The 24,745-nt window shown below is 41.5% G+C and overlaps 1 protein-coding gene across 1 annotated transcript in view; it reads left to right on the top strand.

The window, feature by feature from the left end:
- Positions 1–15,333, top strand: part of USP13 (ubiquitin specific peptidase 13) — a 141,037-nt gene extending 125,704 nt beyond the window's left edge. Inside the window, exons 20-21 of the mRNA XM_066240834.1 lie at positions 13,604–13,688; positions 15,165–15,333. Coding sequence (XP_066096931.1) covers positions 13,604–13,688; positions 15,165–15,258 — 179 coding nt within the window. The 3' untranslated portion in view covers positions 15,259–15,333. The remainder of the gene's footprint in view (positions 1–13,603; positions 13,689–15,164) is intronic.
- Positions 15,334–24,745: the final 9,412 nt, after the last annotated feature.

Genomic DNA, 24,745 nt, shown 5'->3' with positions numbered 1-24,745 from the left:
AAGAAATGGAGGTAAAGAAGGTTAACTGTTAAGGTCACATAGCTAGTGATGAGTAGAACCAGAATTCCCACCCAGGCAGCCAGTCTCCAGAGCCTGTGCTCAGAGCCACCATAATGTGTAATGTTTGATCTTCTGTTGTTAGAGGTATCAATTTCATCTTCCAATGAAATTATTTATGTCAATACCTGTGTGTTCCGTTTGGAAACTTGGGGAGGGCAGGGGCCTTTTACTTTTATGGTGTCTAGCACATAGAAAGTACCAAGTAAAAAATAATTGGACTTTATTAAATTTACACTAGCATCATTTATTCCTATCATCATATAGCTGTAGCTCTATTTATTAATGGTCTTACCAGTATTGATCTAGCTCTAGAGAGAAAAGGTGGGAGAGAAACTTTCTTTTTTTATGTAAAAGTAATTTCTTCACTACAACTTTTTTATCCTATCTAGGTAAGAAAAAAATGAGATAGAGTACTTCCAAATTCCATTTGCATCTAAAGGACTTTGTATTACTTTTTAGAAATCAACAGTTTGCCTGAAATATTAAAATCTGTAAGTTACACAGTAGTTCGTGAGCAGAACCTATTAACATGCTACATGTTTATAAATGCATGTTCACTGATTCACTGCTTTCTTGACTTCCTGTAATGGACTTTGGTGAGTCCTTCTCTTAGAAGGAACAAACCACAGATGGGGCTATTGTAAAGCTGCTGAGATGTCTGGTGCAGAGGGAGGGAGAGCTGGTTGTTAGGATTTTCCATCTTCTCCTGAGGTCTGGAGGGACCGCAGTCACTCTCTCCAAGATGGCTGCTGATAATACGAACAGCCATATCCTCTCCTCGGGCTTACTGAACTCACAGTGATGTGCAGATTGTCCTGGCACTGGTTTTTGAGTTGCATCCTTGAACAGGATGTCATGATGTGATACTTTCAAGCACACTTTAATTAATTAATTAATTTAAAGATATTCTTTATTGATTTTAGAGAAGGGGGAAGAGAGAGACAGGAGTGAGAAGCATTCGTATTTGTCTTGACCCAGGAAGCCCAGGGGTTTCAATCTGGTGACCTCAGCATTCCAGGTTGACGCTCTATGTACTGCTCCACCATAGGTCAGGCACGCACCCTTTAATTTAAAGGCACTATGGGTGAAACTTGGTGGCCTTACGTCTCATTACCCCCAAATTTAGGGTACTTGGGAGTGGGTTGGGGAAAGAGACAGTGGTGTGCTATGAGAAATCACATACAGGATACACAGAATCTCAGGGCAATCGTAGGTGAAAATTTAAATTATGAAAAACCAACAACTAGGCCCTGGCTGGGTAGCACAGTTGGTTAGAGTGTCATCCCACCATGTGGAAGTTGTGGGCTCCATCCCTGGTTAGGGCACATACAAGACACAACCAATGATGGCATGAATAAGTAGAACAGCAAATCGGTGTTTCTGTTTCTCTCTCTCTCTCTCTCTCTCTCCTTTCTCTCTAGAAATCAATTAAAGAAAAAAAATAACCTGACAAACAAACCGCCCTCGCTCAACAAATGCATTTTCCTCTGAACATATATTTTTGAAAATAGTCTTTCTAGCACTGTGCCTGGCTCCTGGGAGAGACCAGCAAATGAATGATTGAATGAATGAAGTCAGGGGTCCCCAAACTTTTTTCACAGGGGGCCAGTTCACTGTCCTGCAGACCATTGGGGGGCCAGACTATAAAAAAAAAACTATGAATAAATCCCTATGCACACTGCACATATCTTATTTTAAAGTAAAAAAACAAAATGGGAACAAATACAATATTTAAAATAAAGAACAAGTAAATTTAAATCAACAAACTGACCAGTATTTCAATGGGAACTATGGGCCTGCTTTTGGCTAATGAGATGGTCAATGTGCTCCTCTCACTGACCACCAATGAAAGAGGTGCCCCTTCCGGCAGTGCGGTGGGGGCTGGATAAATGGCCTTGGGGCTGCATGCGGCCCGCGGGCCGTAGTTTGGGGACCCCTGAATTAAATGAATGCCAGGAGGTAGTGGTCACAGGGATAGTTTTTTGCTTTCTCTAAGTGCCATATGGAAGAATTACTGTTCTATTTTGTGTTATACTGCATATATTACAGGAAAGGAAAAAGATGATTTTTTGTGCTTTGTTGCATTAGCACTTGAACTCATGTCAGTTGCTTCTCTCTTCTTCCTTTAAAAAAATTTATTATTTACATTGTTTATTTTTTTTATGATTAAAAGGATACATAGTAATTTTAGCAACTTGAAAAACTAAGATATCTGAAAAGAGGAAAATAAAAATGATTCAACAATTCTACTATTCAGTCATAACCACTGCTAATGTTTTGTGTATATTCTTTACACCTTTCTATGCAAATACATTAAAATGAATATAAATATGTATATTTATAAAAATATAAATTATAATCTATATCTGTTAATTTATAACTTGCTTTTTCTCTAACTGGGTATTCATAATGTAAGTCTAGGTAATTGAATATACATTAATAACATTTCATTTAATAGAGGTACCATACTTTATATACCTAATTGGAAGGCCAACTAGTTATTATTTAAATAAAAGATGATTACAGAAAGAGTTTCAAATAATGGGATTATTTGTATGTTCAGAAGATGACAGCGATTTTTTTTTTTTTTTAGTGATAGAGACAACAGAGACAGAGAGTCAGAGAGAGGGACAGATAGGGACAGACAGACAGGAAGGGAGAGAGATGAGAAGCATCAATTCTTCGTTGAGACACCTTAGTTGTACATTGATTGCTTTCTCATACATGCCTTGACTGGGGGGCTACAGCAGACTGAGTGACCTCTTGCTCAAGCCTCCGACCTTGGACTCAAGCTGATGAGCTTTGCTCAAACCAGATGAGCCCGCGCTCAAGCTGGCGACCTCAGGGTCTCAAACCTGGGTCCTCTGTGTCCCAGTCCAACGCTCTATCCACTGCGCCACCACCTGGTCAGGCAGGCGACAGCAGTGATTTTTAAAAGTGTTCTTAAAGGATGAATTTTGTTCACATTTGTACAACAAATGCTTCTTTCACTCCTTCTCCAGGTAATAAACATTTGTTCACATTTACGATTCTTCCCTTTCTTTCTTCGCTATTAAAAATAATGGTGTAATGAAAATTCTTGAGCCCTCATTTGATTATTTCCTTAGGGTAAGTTTCTAGGAGTGAAGTTTTTGAGTCAAAATTGCATTTTTGAGGTTTTAATACAGATTAATACCTGACTCCCCAGAAACGTGCCCGGTGGCTCTCCTGTTCCCTGGTGGGCTGAGCACTCTTCATAATCTTTCATAACTTTTTTGCCTAGTTGTTTTTCCTCTTGTGTTAATCTCTTCTTCATTTCTTTTGACCCATTTCCCCATTTTTATTGAGGTTTTCAGTTGGTTTTTATTGGTTTGTATGAGAGTTTCATGTATATCTCTTAGTTTGGAAATATCCGACACCTTTGCGGTACTTTGCAGAGTTTTTCTGGCCAAAAACGTTACCCTTTCCCTTTGACTCCTGTTTCCTGTCTACAGCCCCTGAAAGCTGTGTGGTTGTCTTTATAAATGTTTCATGTGTTTCCCAGAACTCACATTTTCTGTGTTACATATGAATAAATATTATTTCCTGTTATATTTTCTAAATTCTCATGGCTGAATTTTGGAAAGTTCCTGATCTAATAATTGGCCATTCTGCAGGGATTTGATTAGAATTACATTAAATTGATAGTTTAACTTCAGGAGTTTTATATTCTATGTAGATAGGTTATGTTCCCAAGATATGGCTTTTTACCTTTTTTTTTTGGGGGGGGGAGGAATTGATTGAGATATTTGACGTGAGATGTATTGAAGTCTATTTAAAGGTAAGGATACTTGATATTTAGGAGCAAAATAGAGAGCCAAAGCAGATACACAGCCGGACAAATAAAACCAACAGCCTCAGTTTTGGGGGTTCTGTCGTGCGTGTCAGGAGTACTAAGCAGTACCTGTCTAAGAAGGACAGGAAGTGTTGTATCAGAGCTGGAACGTCCCAGGGAGACTTGACGCAGGCATACCTTGACTCTGGGACTGAAGCCCTTTCATGAATGTGCCCCTTGGCTCTGCCAGCTCTGGGTTGGTTCCAGTCTCAGACAGGCTCTCCCTGGTGACCACAGTATGCTGCCAGTGCCTCTCACAGCTGGATCTTTCCAGGTTCAAATCTATCAGAAAAGTCTTGTCCCCTCAGCAAAGGTCCTGAGACTCAGGCATGTGTCTGCCCTGCCCCAGTCACGGGTCACATACACGGATCCTGAGGGTGGACATATTTTCCTTCTTAGCTTGTGAGCTAGGAAGGGAAGTGTTGGCCCTGTCAAGCCCTTGTTCAAATGTCATCCTAGAAGAACTGAATCAGCATCACCTGTGCATTTGTTAGAAATGCAAATTCTTGGGTCCCACCCAGACCTACTGGATTAGGACCTCTGGGAGTGGGCCAGCCATCGATATTTCAGTAGGCCCTCCAGATGGTTCTTATTTATTTTAAAAAATTATTTTAGTTTATTATTTTTAATTAAATTTAATTGGATTACAGTAGTTAAAAGGATCATATAGGTTTTAGGTGTACATCTCTATGATACATCTGTATACTGCATTGTGTGCCCACCATCCACAGTCAGATCATCTTCCATCACCATATATTTTGCCCCCTTTTTACCCTTCACTACCTCCTACCCCCTTCCCTCTGGTAACCATCATACTATTCTCTGTGTCTATGAGTTTCAGTTTTTGATCCCACATATGAGTGAAATCATATGGTTCTTAGCTTTTTCTGACTGACTTATTTCAAACTGGCAAGCTTAGCGTTCCAGCTTGATGCTCTATCCACTGTACCACCTCAGGTCAGGCTAGACTGACTTATTTCACTTACCATAATAGTCTCAGCGTTCATCCATATTGTTGCAAATGGCAGTGTTTCACCTTTTCTTGTGGCCGAGTAGTATTGCATTGTATATATGTACCACATCTTTATCCAATCCTCCATTGAAGGGTACTTCAGTTGTCTCCATGTCTTGGTCACTGTGAATAATGCTGTGATGAACATGGGGGTGCATATGTCTTTGCAAACAAATGTTTTTGAGTTTTTTGGGGGGGTAGATACCCAGTGAAGGGATTGCTGGGTCATGTATAATTATTCTTAATTTTATGAGGAACCGCCATACTGTTTTCCATAGTGGCTGTACCAGTTTACATTCATGATCAGTGAATGAAGCTTCCTTATTCTCCACAACTTCTCCAACACTTGTTACCTGTCGTGTTGATAACAGTCAATCTAATGGTATGAGGTGGTATTTCATTGTAGTTTTTATTTGCATTTCCCTAATTTTCTTTTTATATATCTGTTGGTTGCCTTTGTGGTAGAGGTTTGGGTTCTCTGACCATTTTTAAATTGGATTGTTTGATATTGTTTTATGAATTTTTAAATATATTTTAGATATTAACCTTTTGTCAGCTGTTGTTTGCAAATATCATCTTCCATTTAGTTGGTTGCTGTATTGTTTTCAGCTGCTCCATCTCCTCTTGCAGCTGCCTGGTCTCCACACAGAGTCTTCTGTAGTAAGACTATATAGTGGAGGCTCAGACTGGCCTCACCCAACAAAGCCCTCTACAGGTTGCAAGCTTGGTGGGTTAGGGCAGCTGAAGTTGGGAGTACGTTAGTGGAACCCCCTACTTCAGGGGTCTCTTGGTCAGGAACTCAGTTCAGGGAAAGTGGCCCTTACTCCAGAGCCTAATCCCTCATATACTGCTGGATTCTCCCAATTCTGTTTCTCTCCATGAGATGAACAGCAAGTTCAGATTGAGTGGGGTTGATGGTTCTCTCTGCAGAAGTTCTTCCAGCTAGTAAGCCCCTGGTCTCCGGGAGGGAGACTGAGAGAGTCCTCCCCTGGGGCCGATTGTGCCCCCCCCCCACCCCAGAATGTGACTAAGCCCCTCTATTGGACCCAACAATAGATTTGCAGGGACCCATACCTTAAATGTTTGTGTGTGTGTATGTGTGTTTGAGCTTTGCCCTCAACTCCAGAAAACTGAGTCACTGACGTGCCTCCTGTTTTCTGGCTTCTCAGAGTGGCGCAGTCTCCACAGGGTGGTGCAAGAGGGACTCCCGAGGGTGGGGCTGTTGCTTTACCCCAGGCCAATGCCATAGAGAAGGGACTGCTCCACCCAAGAAAGATGGCTACTGCAGTATTAGAGAATGACGTTATGTTCACTGTACCTTGACATCATGGGTGAAGGGAGGTGAGCTCTGGGAGGCTGGGCACTGTGGAGCTTGGCGTCTTCGTTCTTCTGCCTAGAGTGCAGACTGTGGGTAGACCAGGGGACAGCAACAGTATCCCAGAGCTGTGTCCCCTGCCCAGGTGCCTGCACTCAGCTGCCAGTCTTGTTGTTCACTCCTGTGAAAGTGCCCACCGAATCTCTTCGCTCCTGCTGGCAGAAGGAAACCCAGACATGAGGGGCTTCTTCCCTCTCCAGGCTGAGCCCCCACAAGCTCTTGGCTTCAGGGCTGCGTCCTTATTACCCACCTCTCTCCCTGCCCCTGGATGCTCCCACCTACCCACCTTTAGTTGCTTCAGTGTTCAGATCTATCAGGTGTGACTGTTTGCTGAGCTGGGGTTCCTTTGTAGAGTTACAGCTGTTCAAATTGTTGAAATTTCAAGGGAGAGGCCAAAGAAATCCCTCATGCTGCCATTTCTTGGACATCCCTAATTCTTATTAGTAAGTTAAATTGGAGAGACACATCTTAAAAACAAGGCTGAGTTACTACTGCCTTAAGGAGGAGAGTGGCTACTGGTACATTCTATACCAGGTTAATGCTTAAGATAATGACAAGTTTGATATTTGAATTGGAAAAAAGTGACTATTTAAAGGACAAGGATGAAATAAACACTTGTATCAAATTCTTCCTTTAAGGAATATGTTAATTAAAAATCACCGTTTTCTGATGGCTTTAGGCGACCCTGTGTTTTGGTCCTTTGACCTCCGCCAGGGTTGTGACCCACAGGTTGAGAACCGCTGATTTAAACATTACCTAATTTTCTGGAAAGGGTTAGTGCCATTAACACTTGGTAAAATAGTAGCTGGCCTTTATTGAATGCATCCTTTTAGCATTTCCTTCACTTTGTAGTAGCTCCCAGAGTTAAGTGACTTCTAGTGCTAGGACCAGCCTGGAATCCAGATCTGTCTGACTTTGAAGCCTGTGCACTTTCTCCTTTACCCCAGTTGAGTAATTTTATTTCATATTTTCTGTATTGGAATGTAGGTAGGAGTCCATTTTTTCAGAAGGCTCCATTTATCATCATTTTAGCATTAGCACCTAACTTTCTTTTGTGTTTTCACTATTTCTGGTACTTTGAAAGTTTATCTTTTGAAAGTCAACATTTTAAAAATGATTTACTTTGCTTTATACTGCCTTTTCTATCTACATGGAAAAGAGATGTATACATTTTGGGGGGAGAGTATATCATAATGCTGTTTTTTTGTTTGTTTATTTTTTTACAGAGATAGAGAGAAAGAGGGATAGATAGGGACAGACAGACAGGAACGAAGAGAGATGAGAAGCATCAATCATCAGTTTTTCGTTGTGACACCTTAGTTGTTCATTGATTGCTTTCTCATATGTGCCTTGACCGTGAGCTTTCAGCAGACCAAGTGACCTGTTGCTCAAGCCAGCGACCTTTGGTGCAAGCTGGCGAATCTTTGCTCAAACCAGATGAACCCACACTCAAGCTGGTGACCTTGGGGTCTCGAGCCTGGGTCCTCCGCATCCCAGTCCGATGCTCTATCCACTGCGCAACCGCCTGGTCAGGCCATAATGCCGTTTTTTAGCAGGGGTCCTCTGAGACTTGGAAAAGAATCAGCAGTAGCTTCCTTCTCTGTTTTTTTCACCTTGATTTTTTCTTTGGGAACACATTAATTGAGTTTTTTTTTACCTGTTGAGTTTTTGCAAGTGTGTTGAAAGTCTCTCTTTTGCTGTTTTCTTTTTTCTAGCAGGAGGTCTTGAATAATACATGAGATGGGAGCTTCTATTGATAAACATGATTAATTTTAATTGTAAGACTAAGATTTATGATAATCTTTTTAATTTAATTTATTCTTATGATTCTGAGTATACATATGAATTGTTACTAACCAAAGGGGAGAAAGTGCCACTGGGGGCTTAGTGACATGTGTGGGTGTATTGCGTGTGTGGGTTCATCCTTTTCTCTGTGTCTGTTTTGTCAGCCCATTTGCTGTGTTGGTTTCTGAGCAGTGAACCATTGATGTGACCCTCCCTTATGGTAGGAAGTGCCCGTTTACACACTCTGATCAATTATTTAAGTAATTGTTTCAGAAGACACTTCCTTATGGGAGGGGTTTGGTTGGGTGTATTGTATCCTCTGTTTATTTCATGAAAATTTTATGACAGCAACTGCATTTTTAGGGACAAGGGAGACCAGCACTTATCTCTCAAACTGAATATTTGGAATTTGATATAGAATTATTCAAAAAGAGCTTTGAAAACAATTAGGGTCAAGAAACATGCAAAGGTCTGTACCCTCTCTTGCTTGCTGGGGCAGGGTGGGTGCTTTGTGTGGGGACAAAGAGAGGTCAGGGCAGGGTTACTGGGGCAGGGTGGGTGCTTTGTGTGGGGACAAAGAGAGGTCAGGGCAGGGTTACTGGGGCAGGGTGGGTGCTTTGTGTGGGGACAACAGAGAGGTCAGGGCAGGGTTACTGGGGCAGGGTGGGTGCTTTGTGTGGGGACAAAGAGAGGTCAGGGCAGGGTTACTGGGGCAGGGTGGGTGCTTTGTGTGGGGACAACAGAGAGGTCAGGGCAGGGTTACTGGGGCAGGGTGGGTGCTTTGTGTGGGGACAAAGAGAGGTCAGGGCAGGGTTACTGGGGCAGGGTGGGTGCTTTGTGTGGGGACAACAGAGAGGTCAGGGCAGGGTTACTGGGGCAGGGTGGGTGCTTTGTGTGGGGACAAAGAGAGGTCAGGGCAGGGTTACTGGGGCAGGGTGGGTGCTTTGTGTGGGGACAAAGAGAGGTCAGGGCAGGGTTAGCTCCCTTAACCGTTATTTCAGAAAGTATGTGCTAGACAAAATGATTGTCATTCACAATTATTTTTGCCTAGTTTCTGGTTTTAAACCAGGATATTTTTGGTTATTAGTTGTTGTGATACTAGATAATGGTAGAAAAGACAATATCCTTTGATTCATTTCTCTTCTAAGTAATTATTTTACTAATTTATACTCCAGTTTATATCTTGGTAGGTTGTTTATAAAAATATATGCAAGTTGATGTAAAAATAAGCAAGGAAATGGAGTGAAGAGAGTCATTCCTTCATTCACTCATTTATTCATTCAACAAATACTAAGTGTCTTCTGCATGCTAAGCGCTGTTCTTCTCTGTGCCTAGAATATTTCAGTAAACAAAACAAGCTTCTTGTCATTATGGGCTATATTCTGGTCTGGGATAAAAGGAGATAGTAAATAGATGCACACATAAGTATATGACATGGCAGATGTTATTTTGTGCTGTATGGACAAACAGTGAAGCAGGTCAGGGGTGGGAGGGAGGGTTGCTCTCTTATAAGTTGGCTCAGGAAGGCCTCTCTCACGTGACATTGATCCGAGACCTCAAAGAAGTGAGGGGTGTCATGTAATAGCTGAAAAACGAGTTTCAGATAGAGGGAACACTAAGTGCGAAGACTGCAGGGACAGAGCATGCTGGGTGTGTTTCAGGAGCAGTCGGGGCCAAAGTAGTGAGTGAGTGAGAGAGGAAAGGAGGTGTGGGGGACTCACAGATTGCTGTAAGAGGAAGATTTTGCTCTGAGATATAGAATACCACTGGAAGTTTTTGACAGTAATAACCACAATCTGACTTCATTTCAAGACCACTCTGATAGTCAGACTAAGAATAGTCAGTAGGGGCAGGGAAGAAAGCAGGGTCCAAGTTAAAGGCTATTGTAAAAATTCAGACAAGAGACGATGGTTACTTGGATCAGGGGTTACCAGTGAAGGTGTTAAGAAGCAGTTTGGTTCTAGATATATTTTGTCTTTTAACACATTTTTACAATTGCTTTTATTTATTACTTTATTGATTTTAGAGAGAGTGGGAGGGACAGAGACGTTGATTTGTTGTTCCACCTATTTATGCATTTATTAGTTGATTCACTGACTGGGAATCGGACTCGCAACCTTGATGTATTAGAGCAAAGGTCCCCAACCCCCAGGCTGCGGACTGGCACCGGTCCACAGAGAAAGAATAAATAACTTACATTGTTTTCGTTTTATTTATATTTAAGTCTGATTTATGTTTTATTTTTAAAAAATGACCAGATTCCCTCTGTTACATCTGTCTAAGACTTACTCTTGATGCTTGTCTCGGTCATGTGATACATTTATCCGTCCCACCCTAAAGGCTGGTCTGTGAAAATATTTTCTGACGTTAAACCGGTCCATGGCCCAAAAAAGGTTGGGGACCACTGTATTAGACTAATGCTTTAACCAACTGAGCTACCTGGCCAGGGCTGGTATATTTTGAAGGAAATGCTGACAGGATTTTATGATAGACTGGGTATGTGTAAAGAGTGTTTGAGAAATAAGATTTTGTTCTCAGTTATTGAAATAATGGAATCACCATTGACTGAGACGGATAAGGCTGAGGAGAGAATGTTCAACAAACTAGGAACGAAAGGGAGCTTCCTCAACATGATGAAAGGTGTCTACAATTCACATCCTACTTAATGGTAAGAGACTGAATGCTTTTCTGCTAAGATCAGGAATAAGACAGGGTGTCCACTCTTGTCACTTCTATTTAGCATTGTAACAGGAGGTTCTAGCCAAGGCAGTGAGGACAGAAAAACGAAATTAAAAGCATCCAGATTAACAAGGAAGAAGTAAAACTATCTCTATTTGTAGGTAACATAATTTTATATGTAGAAAATCCTTAGGGATCCACTAAAAAGCTATCAGAACTAATAAATGAGTTCAGCAAGTTTGTAGGAACAAGATGAACCTATAAAACTTAATTATATTTCCATATGTTAGCAATGAACATTCTAGAAATTAAGAAAATACTTTTATTTAATGCCACGAGACTGGATAGATCAGTCAGGATAGTGAAAAGAAAGGTCTGAGGTCTTACCCCCGGCCATCAACATTGAAAGAACAAGGAGATGTATCACAGCTTTTTTCTCTGCTCCTCTACTGATGGGCACTTGGGCTGCTGTTTCCAGATCTTGGCTATTGTAGATAATGCTGCAGTGAACATGGGAGTGGCATATGTTATTTCAAATTAATGTTTCAGGTTTCTTTGGATGTATTCCCAGAAGTGGAATTGCTGGGTCATAAGGCATCTCATTGTGATTTTAATTTGCATCTTTCTGATTATTAGTGATATTGAGCATCTTTTTATATGTCTGTTGGTCATCTTTATGTCTTCTTTGGAGAATTATTTATACAGGTCCGTTATCCATTACACATTCGAACATTACTCAGCCGTAAAATGAAGGAAATCTTACCTTTTGCGACAGTATGGATGGATCTAGAGATTATTATAAGTGAAATAAGCCAGTCAGAAAAAGGATTATACCATTTCACTTACAGATGGAATCTAATAAACAAAATAAACTAACAAAATAGAAACAGACTCATAGGTACAGAGAACCGACTGACAGCTGTCAGAAGGGATGGGTGTTGGGGGCTGTGTGAAAAGGTGAAGGGATTAGGCAAAAAGAACCTTACAGACTCAGACAACAGTGTGGGGGCTGCAAGAGGGAGAGGGGGGTGGAGAGGTAGAGAAGGGTGGAGGGGGGACGGAGATAGAGGGAGATTGAACTTGGGGGGGTGAACACACAGTGCAATGTACAGATGATGTATAGTCCCTCGCCATATCATGGTTCACTTTTCGCGGTCTCATGGTATCGCAGATTTTGAAATTGTATGTATCTGATTTTATATTACGGATTTTTTGCTATATCATGGAATTTTGCGGTATATAGGTATTTTTATATACTTATTATTTTAATTATTTTGTGGTAAAGTAAGCAGTTTCTAGCCTAAAAAATTGAAGACAATATAAAAAATATTCAAGATGTAGTATATTAACTGGTGAGTAACCATATAGAATTTTATATGTTAAAATTATGTAGGTTTAAGAGTGTAGAAAATGTTGAAGAGCATAGGAAGTGTTTATGAAAGTGTGGAAAGGTTTAAAAGAGTGTGGGGAGGGTTTATAAAGCCTTAAAATATATATAAATAATAAAATAAATATAAGGTCGCTACTTTGTGGGTTTTCACCTATCTTGGGGGGTTCTGGAATCTAACCCCCGCGATACACGAGGGACCACTGCATTGTAGAATTGTGCACCTGAAGCTTGCATAATTTTATTAACCAATGTCACCTCAATAAATTCAATAAACTTTTTTTTAAAAAAAGAAAGGACAAGGACATGCAGAGGAGCCAGTGAGGCAGCCAGACAAGCAAGAGAGGGCTGTGTCCTGGGGGCAGATAGTTGAGGAGGAGTGAGGTGGCTGGCTGTGTGGTGTGCTGAAGGCTGAGTGAGATGAGGAGTGGGGCATCACGACTCCGTATGGGATGAGCCTGGATAACTAGTGAGAGAGAGAATGAGAGAGGGTGGGCTAAGGGAAAAGGTCTGTCTAGAAAGAATACTTTGAAAAATGAAATAAAGATTGAGTACTAGAAAAATGAATATGCATGCTCAATTTTTTTCTTATAAGGTTCAACAGACATGAATGTTCTCAAATTATTATAAAAGTTTATAAATACTCAATTTCTGTACCTATCTCACTGTAATTGGTAACAGTTTCTGGAGTGGACTGGTACTAGTCTGTAGAGAGGACTTTGTGTTGTATAGGTCTGTTTGGCCAGGGGAGCAGGAGCTGAGATTCATTCTGCATGGATTTGATAGTGAATCCTGTGCAATATGGCAGAAGGTACTTGTCAGAGAGTACACATCAGCCTCACCCTCTAAGGGGCTGTCTACCTCCTTGTTCTGAAAGCATGAAGCCTGAATTTTGGTCCCATATAGCTTATAATCATGACCATGTCAGAAATCACAAGACGTGCATTCTGAAGTATTGTCCCTGTCTATGAATGAGATCTGCTGTCTTCCTCACAACCCTGACATTGTTGGAATTTTATTCTGAATCTCTCATTTAAGCCTCATGCAGCGTCATGAGGTAGGTGGATTTTTCTGCTTTAAGAAGAAGTGGGTCCAGAGAGATGAGACCGCTTCTCTGCCCTCATGCTACTTGAGCGTGAAAGAGCCCAGACTATCCTGCTCAACTCACGAACTTGCCACTGGGCTGGCTTCTAAGATTCTAAAAACCCTTCCAGATATGAATGTAATGTCAGCTGTACATTGATTGTTTATGTCCCGTTTTGTTATGAAGTTGGAGGTTTAATTTGATGTCACTTTGGGTGGGTGTGTTCTCGGTATAGCAAGATATGTAGACTTTGTCTTTCAGTTTAAACAGTTGCTGGAGTATACAATTACTGAGTTTAAATTTTGATCAGATATACTGTTGATTTCTAGAAATGCTGCCTTGTAACTGAGTTGTTTGCTCTTTCATAGCATACGAATTATTTGCATTCATCAGTCACATTGGAACATCTACAATGAGTGGCCATTATGTTTGCCATATCAAAAAGGAAGGAAGGTGAGTCTGTGTTATAAGGTAATGGTATCCGTGTTTTAGTAAGTGCCTGTTGCTTGCGAGGCACTTTACTAAGTGCTTCCCGTGTTATTTCACTTGGTTTTCACAATGATCTTTTGGGATATATTCTTAAAGCCATTTTATATACTAAGATACTGAGTGAATTCTTGTTATTACCAAACCTGATAGTTCTTTTAAAAATACTTAAGAAAAATAGTTTAATCATAATTTAAAAAGTCATAAAATTAATTATAAGTAATTGGTAAAATACAAAACCATATGAAAATATGTTATCCAGAAGCCGAGAGCAGTAGTCAGCAAACTCGTCAGTCAACAGAGCCAAATATCAACAGTACAACGATTGAAAGTTCTTTTGAGAGCCAGATTTTTTAAACTTAAACTATATAGGTAGGTACATTGTTATTAACTTAATTAGGGGACTCCTAAGCTGGCCTTTGCTAAAAATGTCCTCAATCTGATTGAGCCGCATGTAGCTCACGAGCCGTGGTTTGCCAACCACTGGTAGAGGTAATCATTGTCTGTATTTAGTTATATTCCTATTTGTTTTATTGTTTTCATTGGGAAAGGTTGTGTAAGTCTATATACACATGTACTACATATAAATATATGTATGTATTTATAACTTTTCTAAAAGCTTAATGTCCACAGCACATATCATTTTGTAACCTACTTTTTCTTACTTCATGTTATATTGTGATTAATTCCTCAATTTAGTAAATATTCTTTGTAGACATTTTAATATTTTTATATTAGTTCACTGCATGGTTATTTACTTCTGATTTTTAGTTAGTTTTATACCTAAGGTGGAAACAAACACCGTTATACATAATTCTTTGACTCAATTGTTGAGGTTGTTTATGGATTACTACAAAAAGAATTATGGGATCAAAAGGTTTAAAATGTTTGGAGGCTCTTTTTGTAACTCCTCTTTGATTGTGCTTGAGAATAAAAAAGCAATTGTAATTTCCCATCAGCATTCTGTTCCTTTATCTGCAACAAACTCAAGTTTGGTTATCTCAAAGCAGGGGTCCCCAAACTTTTTACACAGGGGGCCAGTTCACTGTCCCTCAGACCATTGGAGGGCCGGACTATAAAAAAAACTATGAACAAATCCCTATGCACACTGCACATATCTTATTTTAAAGTAAAAAAACAAAACGGGAACCAATATAACATTTAAAATAAAGAACAAGTAAATTTAAATCAACACACTGACCAGTATTTCAGTGGGAACTATGCTCCTCTCACTGACCACCAATGAAAGAGGTGCCCCTTCCAGAAGTGCGGTGGGGGCCGGATAAATGGCCTCAGGGGGCCGCATGTGGCCCGTGGGCCGTAGTTTGGGGACCCCTGTCTTAAAGCATCTCAATTCTTTTAAGTATGGTGCAGTGACATTTTTTAGCCAAGTTTTCATGGAACTGACCTCACTCAATCAAATGCTTTGTCTTTTGTTTTCAGATGGGTGATCTACAATGACCACAGAGTCTGTGCCTCGGAAAGGCCCCCTAAAGACCTGGGCTACATGTACTTTTACCGCAGGATACCAAGCTAACCCTCAGATGGACAAATTGGCATGAAGCCATACGCCTTTTTAATTTGCCAAAAAAAAAAAAAAAAAAAGTAAGAAGTTGGGTCAGCCAGACATGAAGAAAAAGGAATACATGGGGGTATTTATAGTTTATTTAAAGAACATCATTTGACACCTTCTGGAATAGAACCAGGAAGAAATTTCTATTAATGATGATACATTACTGTAGATAGTATTTTTGTTGCTGTTGTTTTTTTAAATAAATGCTCAAGGAGAGAATGATTGTAAAAAGAAAGGTATTCCTACTGCTGGTGGACAATCTGCCACCAGTCTGTCAAAGACAGGAATGTGCCACCAGCACTCTCTTTTGCTTTGGGGGTCAGTAGTGTGGCCTCACCCACAATAAATGAAAAGCCCATATTTGTTTCATATAGAAAATCAGTAACTGGGCTCGGCTTTATTTGTGACATAATTTTTTCATCAAACAATAATTTCTGACCTGTCCATTTATAGTAGATTAGAGCATCTGCAATGAAATACTTTTAATTTAATCTTATCAAAACTCAATACAATTGTATGAGTGTGTGTGAGAGTGAGACTGAATGTTGAGATCTTTATAGTCAATGAGGAAATCTGTGTGTGATGGGTGGTTTTTAAAAGTTAAAACAGTTCGTGTTAGCCTAGCTGGAAAAAAGCAAGTCAATATTTTAAAGAAACTATAACTCAGGAACAGTTTAAAAAAATTAGTTTCCCGCTTCCATCTTCAGGCATAAAAAGGGCTGAGTTGTCCCTTTAAGTGCTGTCCAGAGTTCCCGTGGGTCTGTGACATTTGAGGGTGCAGTGCCAGATGCTCACAGCAGCACAGTGTTCCTCTTTGCCAAAGATAGATGAATCCTGGTTCTCAGCAGGCAGCCCTAAGGTGTATATATAGTGTGGATTTTTAGCTGATCGCTTCTCACTGTAACACATGACAACTCCTTGGAAACATGTTAGTGCCCCAAATTTGTCTGTCATTTTGTTGCCCCTGAGCTCTTTGCCTGCCTCCATTTCTCCATTTTCTGGGGCCAGACTTTCATCTCTGTCCTTTCTTGGATAATCACCTCCTGACTTGCCTTCACTGCTTATCTGCTGCCAGCAGTGTGATCTTGGACACTATAAGGGTTTCCGAGGCAGAGAAACTTGGTCTGATGTTATGAAAGGTCACATCCATTGGGTATTTCAGCATATTAGTTGCAGCCTAGGGTTAGATCGGACTTGCAGTGTGATTGAAAAGTGGAACGATAGTGCTTTAGAGTTGTCCTGCGGCTCTAGACCAAATTCTGCTCTCGTGAGTTTCCATTTCAGGTTATTCAGTCAAACGGAACGGGATTTGTTGCTGACTGCTTAACATGTATTTGATTAGTAGAAAGGATCTTTTTAGAAACTGTAGGAAAAGAAAATAGAACCAATTGGGTGAAGTACAGTACAGAGGGTGGATTATGACCTGGTGAGTCATGAAGTATCAGGATTTTGGTTATGATGGGGCCTGTCACACAGGAGATCAGTTATGCTGTGTGACCTCAGGACGCACAGCCCAGGGACGTGGCCCAAAGACCTGGGTGCTGCCCTTAGCAGGGAAAGTCCTTCATCCTCGGTGTGCCTCGCTTTCTTTGTCGGCACAATGGTGTGACAATACCTGCTGTCTTTTTCTAGCTGTGTTTAGAAGACGAAGACCAGTGAGATTTAATATGTTGAAGCTTTAAAGAGTAGCAGCAGGTGGTGTGCCGGGGTGGGTCCTAGTAGAGCATGCTCCCTCCCTTCCCTCATCTGATGTTTTCTTCCATTTGGGAACAAATGGGAATGGCATAGGAGGGAGCGCATGGTGCAGTAATTCTCTACTAGGTGCTGCCCGCTGATGTCACATTTTAGCGCTGACTCAGATATCCTGAGATATAAAGATATCTCCTCAGATATAAAGCAGCCCCGCTTAGAAATGCCCCCCGCTAAGCAGCTTTACAGAGTTTAGTCTCCTTAGGGCTGAGTGAATATCCTAGAATAATAACTCCAAACACACATCAAACATGCCCAGTTTTCAATGTTATTACAAAACAAAGGCCTTTTCGGGGGATGAGGGGATGACTGGGGACTTGGATGGAAATGTGGAAAAAGATAACATGTGTATTTTGAACAACATAAAAATTTTATAAGACAGTTTTGCAAAATGAATAGTATAAAACCAGTGTAGAAAATTATAAGCTATACAATATTTAGTTTAAGTAGAAAAATAAATTTAGCCCTTTTGATGCCTAAACATATTGTAAAAAAGTGTAACACGGCTGCCTTTTTTTCTGCCTCAGAAAACAAAGGGCTATTTCTACAAGGCAAAGTTTTATATATGTGCTATTCTTTATTTCAGATGGAGAACTAGAGAAAAACTGGAGCAAATAATGAGTTTCTTTCTTGCTTTAAAAAGTATTTATATGTATTCCTTAGAATATTACTAGGCAGGTTTCCTGGAATGAAAGTCTGGAACACACTGTGTACTTTACATATATATGTAAACGAGAGTATATGTAACTGAAAACTGGAGTCATGTGTGGATCTTGTCAACTGATTATCATCAGCCTGTTAGGGTCCTCCGTGTGAGGCGTGGTGGTGTAATTGTAAAATCCTTGCTGTGTGTGGGTGTACATGTGGAAGGGAGCTGTTTTTTCTGTAAATATCTTTTGATATCTCTTTGTGTAAAATTCAATGAATGTGTCTGGAAAATAGAACGTATCCAAGTTTTTATTTTGTTATTGATCTAAATGCCCATCTAGCTAACGAGAAATCCAGTTTGGTTCAAATTGGGATTTGTTTTTTTAAAGGGAAAAAAGTATACAGAAAGGACGATTGGAAGAATGGTGTTTTACTGTCCTTTTACATCAACATTGCTTCACTGTTTCGACTTAGCTGCTTCCTTCCACCTACAAGGGACACGCCTGTTGCCCCTGGTGCTCATCTCGGGCCGCAGGAGGTCCGGTGGGAGCTGGAGTCTGGGGTGTCCTTCACCCCCTGAGCCCTGCAGGGGACGAGCCTCACCTGCAGTTCCTGGGAAGAGTGCCCTGGTGTGCAGCCTGACCCCGCCTCTGAGTGGGATGGGGCCGCGTCACTTGACCGCTCTGGGCCTTTTTCTTTAAAATGAGCAGGTTAGACCAGAGAAACTCAGAAGTCCCTCCCTGTCCTAAGAGTTGATTCTATTTTTATTTTCCTGTGGTTACTACTTGGGTTAGACATGTGAGATGTGATGAATCACATAGGTTAGATGCTGTGTTTTTGGTTTTTATAGCTTATACACCCCAGTTTAGAACATACCTCGTTGTTAGTGGCCCCACCCTGACTTGTAGACCCACTTTCTTTGGGAATTTTCTCACTTTCCCAGCTCTCTTGAAACTCTCCACTCTCCAGCTCATGAGGTACTTTGTTACCACCCCCTCCCCAAAGGAAATATTCATTTAAAATATTTCCCATCCTGAGAGACCTCAGAACTACCGTCAGCTAAATCTGTCTCATTTATAGAATATTTTCTATTCTGATTCAGTTCTAGCTATGATCCCTAAATGAGTGCTGAGAAAGTTGTCTATCATAGAAAGATGTCTTTCCAGGATCCTGGTTGCAAAGTCACATCATCTATGGGGAGACAACAAGTGGCAGGAGCAAGACCAGGGGGTAGGATTAGATAGTGGGATTTTTCTTTTTCACTTAGGGCAGTAACCCTAGTTACAGAGCGCGGGTCTGTGTAAGATGTATCAGCTGGTGTGTAAGGTTACCTACACACAGTGCCACAGAGATTCCCGCTCCGCAAGTCAGCCTGAGAGTTTGTATTTAGATTCCCTAGACCTGAGCTACTCGGGACAGTAGTCAGTAGTCACATGTGGCTAATTAATGGCCAAATGGAGATTGTGTTGTGCATATAACATGCACACCAGATTTTGAAGCATTGGTACCAAAAAAACCCAAAAACAGGAATGTAAGCTATTTTATCAATATTTTATAGTGATTACATGTAAAATGACAGTATTTTAGATATATTAAATAAGATATTAAAATTTAACATTTCTTTTAATATATATTTTTTAATGTGGCTCCCAGAAATCTTAAATTAGACAGGTGACCCTCATTGCACTTCTGCTGGGCAGTGCTCACCCAGACGTAGGCGGTGTGGGGGAGGAGTGGGATGCCTTCGGCATGGAGTGATTCTCCGAAGCGTCCAGAGAGACAGAAGCAACACAGATATTTTTGCTGAAGTCAGGAGCACCCTGAGGCACAGAATGCCTTTCAGAAAGTGGAGGACTTTTCTATGTAAAAAGCCAGTTTGTGTAAGACCCCAATTAAAAGACAAAAAGCAAACGAGCCCTAAACCCTGTTCCTTCAGCTTTGCCCAGAAGCTGCTACCTTTGGACTTATTTTTCAAGCAACTTCCAGGTGTCAAGTATGTCAGACACACGAGGGTGCTGGGCACATTTGTTTCACTTTGGGCAACATTCTCGTGTGGGTTCTCTTCCCCAGGCGTTCAGTCTGTTCGGAGCCCGGTGCGTTGAGATCCTGTGTAATCTCGCTGCTCCGCCGCCCCCCCCCCCCCCCCCCCCCCCCCCCCCCCCCCCCCCCCGCCACAGCGGAGGCTGTGCTTGCGCCTGTGCAGCCTGCTCAGCAGGTTGCAGTGTTGGCTCCCAAAAGCGTTTTATTTTATTATGCATTAGTCACAGTTGGTGTTTAAACTATCTCATGTGTTTTGGGAGAGTATTTGCCTGTGATGGAAAGAGAGATGGATGATTTATTGCTTCAATTGTTTTAAAATTAAAAGCTATTCTCACAATCTGAGGTCCCTTTATGACTCTTTTTTTTAGTCTTTTGCAAAATTCCAAGTAAACGAATTCTCCTCTTCATAGGTTCTCGTACGTCAGTGGAACAAGTAACCTGAGACAGTGACTAATTTTCTTTTCTTTTAGGATTTCTTTATGTGGGCACCAGGTCTGCGTGGTTCCCAGCAGCACTGGAACATTAGCCCTGGCCAGTGTTACCCCTGTGAAGGAGAAAGAGGCCAAGGCAAGGAGGAGTCTGATGTCTTTGAGACTTTCTCTGTTGAATGTCAAGTTGAATATTGGAGTCAACAGACCTTTCTGTAGTTCCCTGACTCTTGGTGTGCCGGGCACTTCCTTTTTTTTTGTTTGATTAAATGGGAGGTGAGGAGGCACAGAGACGTACTCCCACGTGTGCCCTGGCCGGGATCCACTTGGCAAACCCTCTTTGGGGCGATGCTTTGCCCATCTGGAGCGTTGCCCCATTGCTTGGCACTCGAGCTACTTTAGTGCCTGAGGCGAGGCCATGGTGCTATCCTCAGTGCTCGGACCAACTTGCTCGAACCATTCTGAGCCATGGCTATGGGGGGAGGAGGGGAAGGTGGGAAGGGGGAGGGGTGTAGAAGCCAATGGTCGCTTCTCCTGTGTGCCCTGACTGGGACTTCTGCATGCCCCGGCTGACACTGTACCGCTGAGCCTACTGGCCAGGGCTGGGCGCCTCCTTAACACAGGGACCAACAGAATCGACACGACTCGCAGCACGAGATTTCAGCATTTCTATGACACCAGGTTTCTAGGCTGTGTAAGTTTTCTGTGTCTGCTATAACAAATTAGCCCAAAGTTAGTGGTCAACACAATGCACTTACTAGGTCAGACGCCTGAAAATGCATCTTATTGGCTAGAATCACAGCGTCAGCAGGGAAGCTATTGGAGAGAATCATTCCTTGCCTTTTTTAGCTTCTAGGAGCTATCTGCATACCTTGGCTCAGGGCTCCCTGACAGCATTGCCATCAGTCCAGTGTCTGTGTCCACTGCCACACCTCTGACTGGTCCTCCTGCCTCCCACTTATAAGGACCTTTAAGATGACACTGGGCCCACCCAGAGAGCCTGAATAAATTTGCCATCTTGGGGTCCTTAACTTAGTCACCTGCACTGTTCCTTTTGCCATGTAAAGTAAATACATTCACAGGTTTTGGGGATTAGGAGTGGATATCTTTGGGAGGCATTATTTTGCCTACCATATATGGTGTGCTAATTGCTACTTAGCACATGTTAATTTAATGTTTACAATTGTAAAAAGAATGAACCTATTTTTAAAATCCAAGTAAAATGACCAACTTTAGTATTGTGCTATATATTTCATAAGAAGGATAAGAGGTGAAAGGAATGATTGAGATAGTGAGGCATTATTTATGTCTCAAAGAACTAAACGTTGTGGGAGATGGTGCAGGCAGCTGCTGCTCCCAGCCATCTGCTGGACTCCATCGTGCCAGTGTGTGTGCATTATTTGTACTTACAGTCCTGGTTTTTAAATGCAGTCAGTGACAGACTTCAGTCATAGAGGGAAATTTTATAGGAAAATGGTGAGTTACTCCCATTATGCAAACAATTAACACTCGACTAGGAAAAGGCAGTGACGTAGGTAGGCAGGGTGTGTAACAGCGAAAGTAGAGGCATATAGATGAGTTTAAACCCCGTTCCCAACACAGATTAGCTATGTCCCTTGGTAAGCACTTCATATCATGAGACTCGGTCTTCTCACCTGTGCAGTGGGCATGATAATACTTGTGATGAGTTATGTGAAGCATCTGACCCATCTAGTGAACATTTTTACTGTGCTATTTTACATTGCCATTTTAACCTATATACATATATCAGCATATTGACCCTATGGAGGTTTTGACCCTTTGTTTAAGTCTTAAAACATTTTTAAAAAAATCAGAATTGTACCAACATTGATAACTTTTTCGAAAGTATTTTTCTAGAGAAAAATGCCTTTAAGCCCGTTAATTTTGTTAATCTATATAGTGTGGTTCATCATTCAATAAATACTAAACATCTACTATGTGCGAGGTGCTGTTTTTCTTAGATGTGTCAGTGCACAAAGTAGACAAGGATCTCTGCTCTTCTTGAGTTTATTTTCTACTAAGGTGTGACCAATACTAAACAAAAGAAATAGGTAAATAACGTTACTAGTAAATGATATTAAAATATATAATCAAAAGATGTTAAATGCTATGGGAAAAAAGTACAGCAGGGTGGAGGTTTAGATTGTGGTACTAAATAGGGCACTCAGGGAAGGCAGTTTGGAGGTGAGATTTGAACCAAGACGAAGAAAGTGTCATCCAAATGAATGTTGGGGGACGGATATGCTCATCAGAGGGAGCAGCTGGAACAGAGGCTCCAGGGTGGAGACATATCTGCGTGGAGAAGCAGCATGGAGGCCAGGGCTTAGAAAGTAAGGCATGAGCTGGAGAGCAGGGGGAGAGGAGGTCCGAGGGGCCCTTGGGAGGGCTTGACTCAGTGCAGTGGGGAGCCATTGCAGGGTCCTGAGTGGAGCAATGGTCTCATCTGACCGAGGTTTCACGGGGTTTGTTCTTTGTTTAGGCTAGATGATAGAAGGACAAGGACAGATGCAAGAGCTACTGTGGTGAGCAAGGTGAGAGAAAAAGAAGGCTCAGATGGATGGGGGAGAGGGGGCATATAGTAAAGTTGGTCAGATTCTGGCTACATTTGAAGGTAAGGCCAGTAGGAGGATCTCCTGACGGATAGGATGTGAGGTGTGAGGGAATAAGAACAGCTAAGGCTGACTTCAGAGTTTTTGTTCTGAGCAACTAAAGAATGTAGTTACAATCAATTAAGATAGCAAAGGCTTGATGGGTTTGGAGGAGGGTGGAAAGGATGGTCAGCAGGCCAGTTTGGGACATATTGGGTTTGAAATGTCCACTAGACCTCTATTTAATGTTGAGTAGGAAGCTGAATATACAGTTCTGGATTTTGAGAGAAGTTTTCTGTGCCTGGCATGTTCTTTCTCAGTGGGGAGGGAGACATACACATTAAGAAGTTTTGAATTATGCGAGGGCTCAGGAGAGGAGCTGCAACTCACCACTAGGCAGACGGATTTTTTTTTTATACCTTCTAACAGTAAAGCAGGAAAAGAAAGGTGCCCAGCTTGATTTTACAGAGGAGAAAATAGAATTCCACCAAGGTTAAGTGCTGCCTCAGATGAAAAGAGGAGGCAGTGAAGAGGGAGAAGGGGGTGCTCCAGCTCCTGGCATAGGCAGTCCTCATCTGAGCCTGTTCCCTGCATCGCCCATCTGACCACTCAAGGACTGTAGTTAGTAAGCGTTTTGGAAACAGAAACTTCTGTCTCTGTGGCATCTCTCCTCTGCTCAGGGGTGACTCATCCTTTACCCTCCTCTGAGAAGGCCTCTGGTGTCTCCCACCTTCAGGGCATCTCCTGAGGTCTCCTTCACTCACCACCCTGGTTCCTTTCTCCCTGAACACACACAGCACTCATTCCAGCCTGGTTCCTTTCTCCCTGAACACACACAGCCCTCACCACCCTGGTTCCTTTCTCCCTGAACACACACAGCCCTCACCACCCTGGTTCCTTTCTCCCTGAACACACACAGCACTCATTCCAGCCTGGTTCCTTTCTCCCTGAACACACACAGCCCTCACCACCCTGGTTCCTTTCTCCCTGAACACACACAGCCCTCACCACCCTGGTTCCTTTCTCCCTGAACACACACAGCCCTCTCCACCCTGGTTCCTTTCTCCCTGAACACACACAGCCCTCATCACCCTGGTTCCTTTCTCCCTGAACACTCACAGCCCTCACCGCCCTGGTTCCTTTCTCCCTGAACACACACAGCACTCACTCCAGCCTTGGCATCTTGTGCTAGCTGTTGGCTCTGCAGGAATGCTTGTCCCCACTCTGCTTGGGGGACTTCTACTTGCCGTTCGAATCTGAGCCCAAATGTCACCTAAGAGAAACATTTCCTGATCACCGATAGGTAATACCTTATTTGCCTTGTTCTTGTAGCACTTTGTACCATATAACATTGTTTTTTGTTAAAGTATTCATTGATCTCACAAAAATGTAAGCTTTTCAATGGCAAGTTCTTTTTAATTTCCTTAACTACTGTCCTGCACTAGAAAAGTACCTACACATAGTAGATACTTGAGTATTTATTGGCTGACCAAAAAGAAAAAAGAAAGAAAAGACCCTAAAGCTGAAATATTTTTAATACTTTTATTCTAAAAAAAAATCACAAAATTCAATTTTAGTTGAAATAATATTTTAGTCTTAAAAAATTAACAAAGGAGGAAGAGTTTAAAGTTTTGTTTTATATCTAAAAATGCATTCCTGAATTCCAGTTAACTCATGCAAAATCATGTGTAGTGATACTTAATAAAATGACCCTTTAACCAGTAGTACAAATTGGATTCCATTCACGTTGAAGTAATTCCGATCCCCAAATCTCATTTTTGAAAGATTTCTGAAAAGATCTTGAAGCCACAAAGTTTATTTGAAAACATAGTTTAAAATTGCACAAATATAAATACAATTTAATAATGTGAAAAAGGGAAGGCATGCTTCCAATAATAGTACAAAAATACTACCTTAATTTTGGTACTTTGTAAATTATAAGCCAACTGAGTAAAGTAAACACATCAATATAATAGG

Source organism: Saccopteryx bilineata, chromosome 8, assembly GCF_036850765.1.
Source record: "Saccopteryx bilineata isolate mSacBil1 chromosome 8, mSacBil1_pri_phased_curated, whole genome shotgun sequence".
In the NCBI taxonomy this organism is placed as follows: Eukaryota; Metazoa; Chordata; class Mammalia; order Chiroptera; family Emballonuridae; genus Saccopteryx; species Saccopteryx bilineata.
The sequence above is the reverse complement of the archived record's forward strand: the minus strand, read 5'-3'. Positions and strand labels throughout refer to the sequence as shown.